The sequence below is a fragment of the Schistocerca piceifrons genome, chromosome 3 (genome assembly GCF_021461385.2).
Source record: "Schistocerca piceifrons isolate TAMUIC-IGC-003096 chromosome 3, iqSchPice1.1, whole genome shotgun sequence".
In the NCBI taxonomy this organism is placed as follows: domain Eukaryota; kingdom Metazoa; phylum Arthropoda; class Insecta; order Orthoptera; family Acrididae; genus Schistocerca; species Schistocerca piceifrons.
Genome location: NC_060140.1, coordinates 478,598,805 through 478,612,384, shown reverse-complemented (window position 1 = coordinate 478,612,384; position 13,580 = coordinate 478,598,805). Strand labels below are relative to the sequence as shown.

Genomic DNA, 13,580 nt, shown 5'->3' with positions numbered 1-13,580 from the left:
CTGCCATTGTCTCCTACACTCTTTCTATACCACAACCACTGTCCACTATCTTCCAGTATCTGTTACTTTTCCGTCCTTTTCCCACTCACACACTCTCCTTCTCTCTCACCATAAAAAATGCAAATATGCTCAAATGTCAAAATATTTGGTAAAGCTTTTAAAGGTTCTGAGGAAGGGAGAATGAGGCAGTCGGTACTTACTTTTCAGTCAGAGTCTTTTAAACACACAGGAACATATTCGCATTTTTTGTTCTCCAATTGGAGTATTTTTCTGCCAGTTCCCTTCTTTTGCAGCAGGACATGTCACTAATATAAAATGAAATGTATTGGTCAGTAAAATTTTGATAGTTTACTTGTATGAAATTGAAATAGAGCAAAACGAATTTCACTCCTCAGACCGGATTTTACGTTCAAAAAAAATTTTGTATGTGCTTCACACAACAACATCAGTTTCCCAGAACCCTTACGATGATAATGGAGACACTTAACAGCATATTTCTCCATGCTACATCACTTTATAAACTTTGTTTTTGCCTCACACTGGATTTTACAAGTGTATTTTATGTGTGCAAGTAAAGTAACTCTGAACATCTTTATCCTGGAAATGGCTAAAAATTTCAAGAAGATTTTCAGGGTTATTAGAGATTGGAATCTTAGGCGTATATCATAATAATGTCTACCATTTGCTGTGCATAGCTGTCTAGGAATCTACAGCTCAGTTTTGGTACTCAAGAACCGTGTTTTTGAGGTGTTTCTCGCTAATACTGGGTGGTAGAGTAACTATGACCCTCTGTGTCTTGGAAACTGGTAAAGATAGCAAGAAAATTTTCAAGGTTGTTTAAGATTGGGACCATACAAATGTTGTTGTTGTTGTGGTCTTCAGTCCTGAGACTGGTTTGATGCAGCTCTCCATGCTACTCTATCCTGTGCAAGCTTCTTCATCTCCCAGTACCTACTACAACCTACATCCTTCTGAATCTGCTTAGTGTATTCATCTCTTGGTCTCCCTCTACGATTTTTACCCTCAACGCTGCCCTCCAATACTAAATTGGTGATCCCTTGATGCCTCAGAACATGTCCTACCAACCGATCCCTTCTTCTGGTCAAGTTGTGCCACAAACTTCTTCTCTCCCCAATCCTATTCAATACTTCCTCATTAGTTATGTGATCTACCCATCTAATCTTCAGCATTCTTCTGTAGCTCCACATTTCAAAAGCTTCTATTCTCTTCTTGTCCAAACTATTTATCGTCCGTGTTTCACTTCCATACATGGCTACACTCCATACAAATACTTTCAGAAACGGCTTCCTGACACTTAAATCAATACTCAATGTTAACAAATTTCTCTTCTTCAGAAATGCTTTCCTTGCCATTGCCAGTCTACATTTTATATCCTCTCTTCTTTGACCACCATCAGTTATTTTGCTCCCCAAATAGCAAAACTCCTTTACTACTTTAAGCATCTCATTTCCTAATCTAATTCCCTCAGCATCACTCGATTTAATTCGACTACATTCCATTATCCTCATTTTGCTTTTGTTGATGTTCAACTTATATCCTCCTTTCAAGACCCTGTCCATTCCGTTCAACTGCTCTTCCAAATCCTTTGCTGTCTCTGACAGAATTACAATGTCATCGGCGAACCTCAGAGTTTTTATTTCTTCTCCATGGATTTTAATACCTACTCCGAATTTTTCTTTTGTTTCCTTCGCTGCTTGCTCAATATAGAGATTGAATAACACCCGGGAGAGGGCACAACCCTGTCTCACTCCCTTCCAAACCACTGCTTCCCTTTGATGTCCCTCGACTCTTATAACTGCCATCTGGTTTCTGTACAAATTGTAAATAGCTTTTCGCTCTCTGTATTTTACCCCTGTGACCTTCAGAATTTGAAAGAGAGTATTCCAGTCAACATTGTCAAAAGCTTTCTCTAAGTCTAAAAATGCTAGAAACGTAGGTTTGCCTTTCCTTAATCTAGCTTCTAAGATAAGTCATAGGGTCAGTATTGCCTCACGTGTTCCAATATTTCTACGGAATCCAAACTGATCTTCCCTGAGGTCGGCTTCCACTAGTTTTTCCATTCGTCTCTAAAGAATTCACGTTAGTATTTTGCAGCTATGACTTATTAAACTGATAGTTAGACATTTTCACATATGTCAACACCTGCTTCCTTTGCGATTGGAATTATTATACACTCCTGGAAATTGAAATAAGAACACCGTGAATTCATTGTCCCAGGAAGGGGAAACTTTATTGACACATTCCTAGGGTCAGATACATCACATGATCACACGGACAGAACCACAGGCACATAGACACAGGCAACAGAGCATGCACAATGTCGGCACTAGTACAGTGTATATCCACCTTTCGCAGCAATGCAGGCTGCTATTCTCCCATGGAGACGATCGTAGAGATGCTGGATGTAGTCCTGTTGAACGGCTTGCCATGCCATTTCCACCTGGCACCTCAGTTGGACCAGCGTTCGTGCTGGACGTGCAGACCGCGTGAGACGGCGCTTCATCCAGTCCCAAACATGCTCAATGGGGGACAGATCCGGAGATCTTGCTGGCCAGGGTAGTTGACTTACACCTTCTAGAGCACGTTGGGTGGCACGGGATACATGCGGACGTGCATTGTCCTGTTGGAACAGCAAGTTCCCTTGCCCGTCTAGAAATGGTAGAACGATGGGTTCGATGACGGTTTGGATGTACCGTGCACTATTCAGTGTCCCCTCGACGATCACCAGTGGTGTACGGCCAGTGTAGGAGATTGCTCCCCACACCATGATGCCGGGTGTTGGCCCTGTGTGCCTCGGTCGTATGCAGTCCTGATTGTGGCGCTCACCTGCACGGCGCCAAACACGCATACGACCATCATTGGCACCAAGGCAGAAGCGACTCTCATCGCTGAAGACGACACGTCTCCATTCGTCCCTCCATTCACGCCTGTCGCGACACCACTGGAGGCGAGCTGCACGATGTTGGGGCGTGAGCGGAAGACGGCCTAACGGTGTGCGGGACCGTAGCCCAGCTTCATGGAGACGGTTGCGAATGGTCCTCGCCGATACCCCAGGAGCAACAGTGTCCCTAATTTGCTGGGAAGTGGCGGTGCGGTCCCCTACGGCACTGCGTAGGATCCTACGGTCTTGGCGTGCATTCGTGCGTTGCTGCGGTCCGGTCCCAGGTCGACGGGCACGTGCACCTTCCGCCGACCACTGGCGACAACATCGATGTACTGTGGAGACCTCACGTGCCACGTGTTGAGCAATGCGGCAGTACGTCCACCCGGCCTCCCGCATGCCCACTATACGCCCTCGCTCAAAGTCCGTCAACTGCACATACAGTTCATGTCCACGCTGTCGCGGCATGCTACCAGTGTTAAAGACTGCGATGGAGCTCCGTATGCCTTGGCAAACTGGCTGATACTGACGGCGGCGGTGCAGAAATGCTGCGCAGCTAGCGCCATTCGACGGCCAACACCGCGGTTCCTGGTGTGTCCGCTGTGCCGTGCGTGTGATCATTGCTTGTACAGCCCTCTCGCAGTGTCCGGAGCAAGTATGGTGGGTCTGACACACCGGTATCAATGTGTTCTTTTTTCCATTTCCAGGAGTGTATTTTTCTTGAAGTCTGAGGGTATTTCGCCTGTCTCATACATCTTGCTCACCAGATGGTAGAGTTTTGTCAGAACTGGCTCTCCCAAGGCTTTCAGTAGTTCTAATGGAATGTTGTCTACTCCCGGGGCCTTGATTCGATTCAGGTCTTTCAGTTCTCTGTCAAACTCTTCACGCAGTATCATATCCGCCATTTCATCTTCATCTACATCCTCTTCCATTTCCATAATATTGTCCTCAAGTATATCGCCCTTGTATAGACCCTCTGTATACTCCTTCCACCTTTCTGCTTTCCCTTCTTTGCTTAGAACTGATATTCATACAAGTGGTTCTCTTTTCTCCAAAGGTCTCTTTAATTTTCCTGTAGGCAATATCTATCTTACACCTAGTGAGATAAGCCTCTACATCTTTACATTTGTCCTCTAGCCATCCCTGCTTAGCCATTGTGCACTTCCTGTCGATCTCATTTTTGAGACATTTGTAGTCCTTTTTGCCTGCTTCACTTCTCCTTAAATTACCACCTTTTTGTAGTTTCTTCAGTTTTAATCTACAGTTCATAACCAATAGATTGTGGTCAGAGTCCACATCTGCCCCTGGAAATGTCTTACAATTTAAAACCTGGTTCCTAAATCTCTGTCTTACAATTATATAATCTATTTGAAACCTGTCAGTATCTCCAGGCTTCTTCCATGTATACAACCTTCTTTTATGATTCTTGAACCAGGTGTTAGCTATGATTAAGTTGTGCTCTGTGCAAAATTCTGCCAGCTGGCTTCCTCTTTCATTTCTTACCCCCAATCCATATTCACCTACTACGTTTCCTTCTCTCCCTTTTCCTACTGATAAATTCCAGTCACCCATGACTATTAAATTTTCGTCTCCCTTCACAATCTGAATAATTTCTTTTATTTCATTATACATTTCTTCAACTTCTTCGTCATCTGCAGAGCTTGTTGGCATGTAAACTTGTACCACTGTGGTAGGCGTGGGCTTCGTATCTATCTTGGCCACAATAATGCGTTCACTATGCTTTTTGTAGTAGCTTACCCGCATTCCTATTTTCCTATTCATTATTAAACCTACTCCTGCATTACCCCTATTTGCTTTTGTGTTTATAACCCTGTAGTCACCTGTCCAGAAGTCTTGTTCCTCCTGCCACCAAACTTCACTAATTCCCACTATATCTAACTTTAACCTATCAATTTCCCTTTTTAAATTTTCTAACCTACCTGCCCGATTAAGGGATCTGACATTCCACGCTCCGATCCAGAGAACGCCAGTTTTCTTTCTCCTGATAACGACATCCTCTTGAGTAGTCCCCGCCCGGAGATCCGAATGGGGGACTATTTTACCTCCAGAATATTTTACCCAAGAGGATGCCATCATCATTCAACCATACAGTAAAGCTGCGTGCCCTCAGGAAAAATTACGGCTGTAGTTTCCCCTTGCTTTCAGCCGTTCGCAGTACCAGCAGAGCAAGGCCATTTTGGTTAGTGTTACAAAGCCAGGTCAGTCAATCATCCAGACTTTTGCCCCTGCAACTACTGAAAAGGCTGCTGCCCCTCTTCAGGAACCACACGTTTGTCTGGCCTCTCAACAGAAACCCCTCCGTTGTGGTTGCACCTACGGTACGGCTATCTGTATCGCTGAGGCACGCAAGCCTCCCCACCAATGGCAAGGTCCATGGTTCATGGGGGGGACCGTACAAATATATTGTAAAAATTTCAGTCATTTATTATGCATAGCCATCTTGCAATCCATTTGGTTCAAAAAAATGGTCAACAAACACTTTTTTGAAGTTTTCTGATGAGCTGCTGCTGAACTAATGGTGCCTCCACAACCACCTAAGGCCCCCTCCACAACTACCTAAGGCCCACCATAGACCACATGAAATGCAAAAAGAACCAACCTATTTGCTCCATTTGCATAAACTGGAGGAATTGTGTGCCGGCAGCGGTGATCTAGCGGTTCTAGGCACTCAGTCGTGAACCGCGCGACTGCTACGGTCGCAGGTTCGAATCCTGCCTTGGGTATGGATGTGTGTGCTATCCTTAGGTTAGTTAGGTTCAAGTAGTTCTAACTTCTAGGGGACTGATGACCACAGATGTTAAGTCCCATAGTGCTCAGAGCCATTTGAACCATTTTTTTGAGGAAGTGTGTAATATTCATATTTTGACCCTGCACTGCAGGGTAGTGACACTAAGATGATCCTTCCATTGGGTATACAAATAGTCCCTTGTCCAAGGGATATACAAAATTCTAGACCCTACTTTTTGGTCAAAAATAGAACCTGTGATATAGATACCAGATATATCTAATTTTTATGGATGAAATGAAATGTCGTGTGGCTAGGGCCTCCCATCGGTTAGACAAGTCTTTTTACTTGATACCACTTCTGCAACTTGTGTGTTGAGTTTTTATGAATGGCATTTTGGAACACACTGAATAGCATTCTGTTGCATGTGTACCAGTAACATTTGTAGATTAGAGAAAGTTTTTGACAATGTTGTATGGAATATATTCTTTTAAATTCTGAAATTAGCAAGTATAAAATACAGGGAACCAAAGTTTATTTACAACTTGTAGGGAAACCAGTCTGTAGTTGTAAGAGTCAAAGGACTAGAAAGAGAAGCAGTGTTTGAAAAGAGAGTGAGATATGGTTGTAGCTCATTCCTGATGCTATTCAATCTGTACATAAGCAGTGGTTGAAAAGGGAGTGAGATGTGGTTGTAGCCCATTCTTGATGTTATTCAATCTATACATTGATCAAGCATTAAAGAAAACCAAGCAGAAATTTGGAAAGAGAATTAAAGTTCAGAGAGAGTGAAAATAGATCTGGCAATTCTAAGAGAATTCGCTTAGGGTATGAACTGCTAAAAGTAACATGTGAGTTTTGCTCAATAAACAGTTCACATAAGAAAAACTAGAAGATTTTTAAATGTGGTGCTACAGAAGAATACCAAAGATTATATGGGCAGATCAGAAAACAGATGAAGAGTTATTGACCTGAACTGAAATTTATTCCATAGCTTGGTCATAGGAAGGGTAGGACATCCTGGGGCATCAAGGAACAGTCAGTTTGGTGACAGGAAAGTGTGGTGACTGTATTGAGAAGATTCAAATGATTGTAAGTTTCAGTACTTATGAAGAGATAAAGATATTTTCACAGTATAAATTAGTTTGGAGGTGTGTATCACACCCATTTTCTGACTAAGATCACAGTAACAATGACTGTGATGTAATGTAGTGACAATGCATTTCAAATTTAAGTGCAGGGCTCTAAATTGTCAGCAAACCAAATTCTCTAAATTTTCCTTTTGCAGTTCAGCTCATACTTTGGGTAAATTTTACTGCACTGCACTGAAAGAGCTTCTTCATTATAACTTCACTCTGTGATTTTCTATTTCATGTGTTTACACAATGCAGTAATCATCAGAAAAATATGTATAAACTATTAAGTGCATAATGTCGAGACTATTCGTGGATGATGTTGCTGAATGTAGAGAAGCCACAACCCTAAAAAATTGTGGCAAAATGAAGTAGACCTGCAGAGTTTCAGTGCTTGGTGCAGGGACTGCCAGTTCGTACTCAACATAGGTAATATATTGTTCACAAATAAATGGAAGTACTCATTACAAGGTTGCCACACAGTTACTAGAAGCAGTTGTATCCATTAAATATCTGGGAATATGTGTAGGGAGCAATTTAAAGAGAATCAACATAGAAAAAGCAGATGCCAGACTGAGATTCATTGAAAGAATCCTCAAAAAATGTAATTCGCCCACAAAGGAGGTCGCTTACAAAACTCTCATTCAACTGACATTAGAGTATTGCTCTAGGATTGCTAAAGGAGGTGAGAAGATTCAAAGAATAGAGGGCAGGTTTTTTCACTGGTTTGTTTAGTAAGTGTGAAGCGAGCCTGGAGATACTCATCCAACTCTAATGACAGACATTACAAGAGAGGCATTATACATCATGGGGTGATTTACTGTTAAAATTCCAGGAATGTACATTCCTAGAGATGTCAGCAAATATACTGCTACCTCCTATGTATAACTCATGCAAAGATGACGAAGGTAAAATTACAGAGATTCAAGCTCACACAGAGGCTTATCAATAGTCGTTCTTCCTGCTCTCCATTTGTGACAGAAAAGAGAGGTGAGGGAAGTGACAACGGTAAACAAAGTATTTTCCATCATACACAATAAGACGATGTATGGGGTACCTATTTAGATATAGAAGTGGAAATTGTTTGATGAACGTGGTCATATAGACAACAGGAACTGAGAGAAGAGGCATCAGATGAAAAATGTTTCATAATTCAGGCAGATAGATTACAGGAATACAACATAAAACACCTTCTGAAAGGAGAGAATGTCCTATATAGTCTCAATCTTCTGAATTTCATGGATCAGACAAATATTGTGTTAATAAGGAACTCTCAGAATGTTATGTAACACACAATTATTAACTTACAAATCACCATGAGAAGAGGGAATAACTCTTCGAGCCTGCTCATTTCCACTCCACAACTCTAATCACTACCACAAGCTGGACAACATAAAGATAGCAGCAATAGTATTTTTCATATATCTCCATGTAGAAATATGATTACTCTACTGTGCAGTTTACTCAGAAACAAATACTCTTAACAGCTAATATACAGTGTGTACGTGCCCCAAGACTACAGAGAAATCTGGGAAAAAACCAGGGAATTCTTCCATCTAGGAGAAATTCAGGAAAAACCTGGACGTTTTTTTAGAATTCCAGGAATTCTTCATTGTTTTAGTTTTCAGTTAATTTTGACTGGTAAGTACTGATACTCTAACAAAGAATTTTCCTTTCACCTACCACTGCAGAATGACACTGCAGCAATAAAACAGACAAGGGAACAGCACCAAAACAAAATGTTGGCTGTAAAGAACAGCAAAACACAGTGCACACACAAGCATCTGCCGACAGTAAAATGTGTCAAAGATTATGCAATACTCATAACAACAAACTGCTTTGAGTGCATCTTTCTCATGGGCCTCGTTTTAATGAGTGTGATGTCACAACTGCCTACATTTCTAATAGGTCGCAGAAAAATGTTGTGAATGGTGGTTTGAGAAATGTTACTTTTAAAGTAAATTTTCTTTACATAAGACAAATTATGTTACATGTGGAGAATGTACAATGAATTTCTTGAATCACGGAGCATTAGACTCTTATTCATAACTTATCACTGAGGACTGGCCACTTACAAGGGAACCTCCCCGTCGCACCCCCCTCAGATTTAGTTGTAAGTTGTCACAGTGGATAGGCCTTGAAAACTGAACACAGATCAATCAAGAAAACAGGAAGAAGTTGTGAGGAACTATGAAAAAAATAAGCAAAATATACAAACTGAGTAGTCCATGTGCGACATAAGCTACATTTACGACGGTGTGAGCTCAGGAGCACTGTGATCCCGTGGTTAGCGTGAGCAGCTGCAGAACGGGAGGTCCTTGGTTCAAGTCTTCCCTCTAGTAAAAAATTTAGTTTTTTATTTTCAGAGAATTATTATCTGTCCGTCCGTCCGTCCAATGCAAGGTAACTGCGCCGTAATATGGGGACGCTACTCCTAAACGGAAAAATTTGAAAACGTTAAAAACATATGTTTTGACAGAGCACAGGGAAAACTGTGCGACTGTGAAACTGTTGCATTCATTTGTTGCAGTTTATGTGACAAACTCTTATGTTTTCATCACTTTTTTGAGAGTGATTATCACATCCACAAGAAAACCTAAATCAGGCAAGGTAGAAGAATCTTTTTACCCATTCGCCAAGTGTACAAGTTGGGTGGGTCGAAAACGTATTCCTGTCATGTGACGCACATGCCGTCACCAGTGTCATATAGAATATATCAGACGTGTTTTCCTGTGGAGGAATCAGTTGACCTATGACCTTGTTATCAAATGTTTTCGGTTCCTTTCGTCTACTAATCGCACAGTTTTGCGTTGCAGTTGCAAAACACAGACACTAAACTTATTACAGTGAACAGAGATGTCAATAAACGAATGGACAGATCATAACTTTGCGAAAATAAGAAAAGTAAAATATTCACTCAAGGGAAGACTTGAACCAAGGACCTCTCAGTTTGCAATTACTCACACTAGCCACGGGACCACAGTACTCCTGAACCTACACTTTCCTTGATGTTGCCTATCTTAAATGCATGGACTACTCAGTTTGTATATTTTGCTTTTTTTTTTCATAGTTCCCCACAACTTCTTCCTGTTTTCTCGATTGATCTGTGTTCAGTTTTTCAAGGCCTATCCACTGTGCCAACTTACAACTAAATCTGAGGGGGTTGCGATGGGAAGATTCCCTTGTCAGAAAAATTTCAGGCCCAGTAAACCAGACATTTATGCCACTATTTAAAATTTTACTGGCACATTTTTGTTTGATGTATCTTAAAGGGTAACACATGCCAAAAAAGACCAAGTTTCAAGGATAGTTTTGCATATTTACTTTAGTTCTTTCATAGATTACCAATTATGCAGTAATGATGGCAGAAAGTATATAATTATCATTCAAAAAAAGTACGAAGTGAGTTCTTGAGCAGTTTCACCTATAATTGGCTTTTCTGTGAAAAAGTCAGAGTTCTCAGTGGAACATGTATTCATACAGGTAACCCACAAAATATTTGGTGCACAGCAGTGAAATTTATGATCATGCTTGTCATAAATATGTAGCTGCTGCAATTTAGACTGTGCTCTTAGGATCCTGTCTAACCATGCCCTCAGAAAAAAAAACAGCAAAAAAATTTTGATGACCAATGTTATACGTGAAAGCTTAGCTTTTCTTGTAGCCACACTGTATCTATATTCATTCAAACCATGAACTTCCCTTTTTGTGTGTTCATGCTACTTAACAATGGTGTTGCTATTGGCTGACTACATCGTATATCCTATTCTCTGAATATCTACTGTCTTTGGTTGGCAAGATCATGTGACATGAGTTATGATTGGCTGACAAAAGCGCATTTCAATCTCAATTTCAGCGCTTTGAAAGCTACTGTGCTGTATTTGGTGAAATTTGTGTTTATATTTTCATAGTATGAAAATATGCAGGATAAACATCACCACGTAACAAAGATCTTTCCAAAATGCATTGTTGTTCACAGGGTTTTATTTACTAAAGTGCCAGAAAGTCCTGTGGCAGTGTATAAAACATTCACCATTCAAAGGACTGATAAGGTTTACAGTTCTGGAGGAAAGTGTACTGTCACTTAACATAGTAAAAATGTACTTTCAGCTGGGGTATAGTGTATTGTCACCTGAGAAAAAGTGTATTTTTATGTGGGAAATCTGGGAAAAATCAAGGACTTTTTTTGTCTTTGTATACAGCCTGATATAGCATTTATCACCACCATATTTTGCTACATGTCACATTACATATTACTTATAACAGCATATTTATTTTCCTAATGGAAACATGCTTATGACAAAGATGACAGACTCAACAGTTTCTAAAAATAAGTTTAATTCTGAATGTAGATGAGAAGGAAATAATCTCTCTGCATACTATTTCCCTGTTAGACATGGAGAAAGGACCAACTCCACAGCAGCAGGAGTTGCAGCAGCCAACAGGAGGGCCACCACCTGTGCCTCCACCTCCAGCAGCAATCCCACCAACCACTGACTACTACAAACCTAAGGACTACAATGTTCCTGATGTAAGTAATAAGAGCTGGTCTAATATACCAGGCTGTTCATTCCTTATTTAACTAGCGATATTGAGGCAATAATGTTGAAATATGAATGTTGCAAAACCTCACTTTCAGGTTTCTCCATTAGTTATGCCGACTGATGCAGGAATGTGGGAAAAGATTTCATGGGGAGTAACTTTACCCATCCATGCATTCTGTCGCGCAACCATGCCAGACTGCAGGAAAGAGAAATGGCGTCACTGGTACCCTTTTACATTCCTCGTGTCAATGGTTTGGATCTCATTTTACTCTTACATAATGGTCTGGATGATCACAATTATAGGTGAGGAATTACTTTTAATAAGAATATTGCATTCTTTTTTATTCTCCAGTTGATAACCAATTTCAGGTTTTGTGTAATGAGAAGACATGGACCGAAAGAAATTATGGTGTCTTTGTGTTCCAGGTAGTACACTTGGGATACCAGACACAGTGATGGGTCTGACTTTCATGGCAGCTGGCGTTAGTGTCCCTGATGCACTCTCCAGCTTGGCAGTTGTCAAAGAAGGTGGGCAGTATCATTTTTGCATATTGCTACATCATGAAAAATGAAAATTAATTGTTTTCCCCTTCACATTAATTTTAAATTTGTGATCTTTATCATTTAGCTCATCACTTATTTATTTCTTGGTGTCTTCCTAGTGGGACAGTTGTTGAAACTGTGACATTTCTTTTATCTGCAAAGTCCACCTCTTTGAATTAATTGAATGCTTTTAAATAACAGGCAGACAAGTTATGCTTCATTTTTTTTCCACATAGATTAAATATATTGTTAGATACCAGTTCACATATGACAAAATATAATACTCCTTAACACATTCATTTCACTGATTCATTCACTCACCATGTTCTGTAAACCTTGCCATGAACAAAAGCCCTCAAGGATGAGGAACAAGTCAAGTTATACATTGATATGCTTAAGCAGCCACTGCTGGCTTCAGCTGTAATTTATGATTACTGTTAATCTATTCAAACTGATAATTATGGTAATTACTGGTAGAGTACTTTATATATATAAGTTAGGAGAAAAACAATTACTTAGGAAAAAAATTCTACAGCCCCTCTTTATATACTTCTCAGCTGCTGTTTTTACCTAATACTTCAAACAATCCGTTTATGTTGTTGTTGTTGTGGTCTTCAGTTCTGAGACTGGTTTGATGCAGCTCTCCATGCTACTCTATCCTGTGCAAGCTTCTTCATCTCCCAGTACCTACTGCAACCTACATCCTTCTGAATCTGCTTAGTGTATTCATCTCTTGGTCTCCCCCTATGATTTTTACCCTCCACGCTGCCCTCCAATACTAAATTGGTGATCCCTTGATGCCTCAGAACATGTCCTACCAACCGATCCCTTCTTCTGGTCAAGTTGTGCCACAAACTTCTCTTCTCCCCAATCCTATTCAATACTTCCTCATTAGTTATGTGATCTACCCATCTAATCTTCAGCATTCTTCTGTAGCACCACATTTCAAAAGCTTCTATTCTCTTCTTGTCCAAACTATTTACCGTCCATGTTTCACTTCCATACATGGCTACCCTCCATACAAATACTTTCAGAAATAACTTCCTGACACTTAAATCTATACTCGATGTTAACAAATTTCTCTTCTTCAGAAACGGTTTCCTTGCCATTGCCAGTCTACATTTTATATCCTCTCTACTTCGTCCATCATCAGTTATTTTGCTCCCCAAATAGCAAAACTCCTTTACTACTTTAAGTGTCTCATTTCCTAATCTAATACCCTCAGCATCACCCGACTTAACTCGACTACATTCCATTATCCTCGTTTTGCTTTTGTTAATGTTCATCTTATATCCTCCCTTCAAGACACCATACATTCCGTTCAACTGCTCTTCCAAGTCCTTTGCTGTCTCTGCCAGAATTACAATGTCATCGGCGAACCTCAAAGTGTTTATTTCTTCTCCATGTATTTTAATACGTACTCCAAATTTTTCTTTTGTTTCCTTTACTGCTTGCTCAATATAGAGATTGAATAACATCGGGGAGAGGCTACAACCCTGTCTTACTCCCTTCCCAACCACTGCTTCCCTTTCATGTCCCTCAACTCTTATAACTGCCATCTGGTTTCTGTACAAGTTGTAAATAGCCTTTCGCTCCCTGTATTTTACCCCTGCCACCTTTAGAATTTGAAAGAGAGTATTCCAGTCAACATTGTCAAAAGCTTTCTCTAAGTCTACAAATGCTAGAAACGTAGGTTTGCCTTTCTTTAATCT

The 13,580-nt window shown here is 40.5% G+C and overlaps 1 protein-coding gene across 1 annotated transcript in view; it reads left to right on the top strand.

The window, feature by feature from the left end:
- Positions 1-13,580, top strand: part of LOC124788751 (probable sodium/potassium/calcium exchanger CG1090) — a 123,309-nt gene that overhangs the window by 79,088 nt on the left and 30,641 nt on the right. Inside the window, exons 6-8 of the mRNA XM_047256032.1 lie at positions 11,176-11,312; positions 11,421-11,628; positions 11,752-11,853. Of these exons, the coding sequence (XP_047111988.1) occupies positions 11,176-11,312; positions 11,421-11,628; positions 11,752-11,853 (447 nt within the window). The remainder of the gene's footprint in view (positions 1-11,175; positions 11,313-11,420; positions 11,629-11,751; positions 11,854-13,580) is intronic.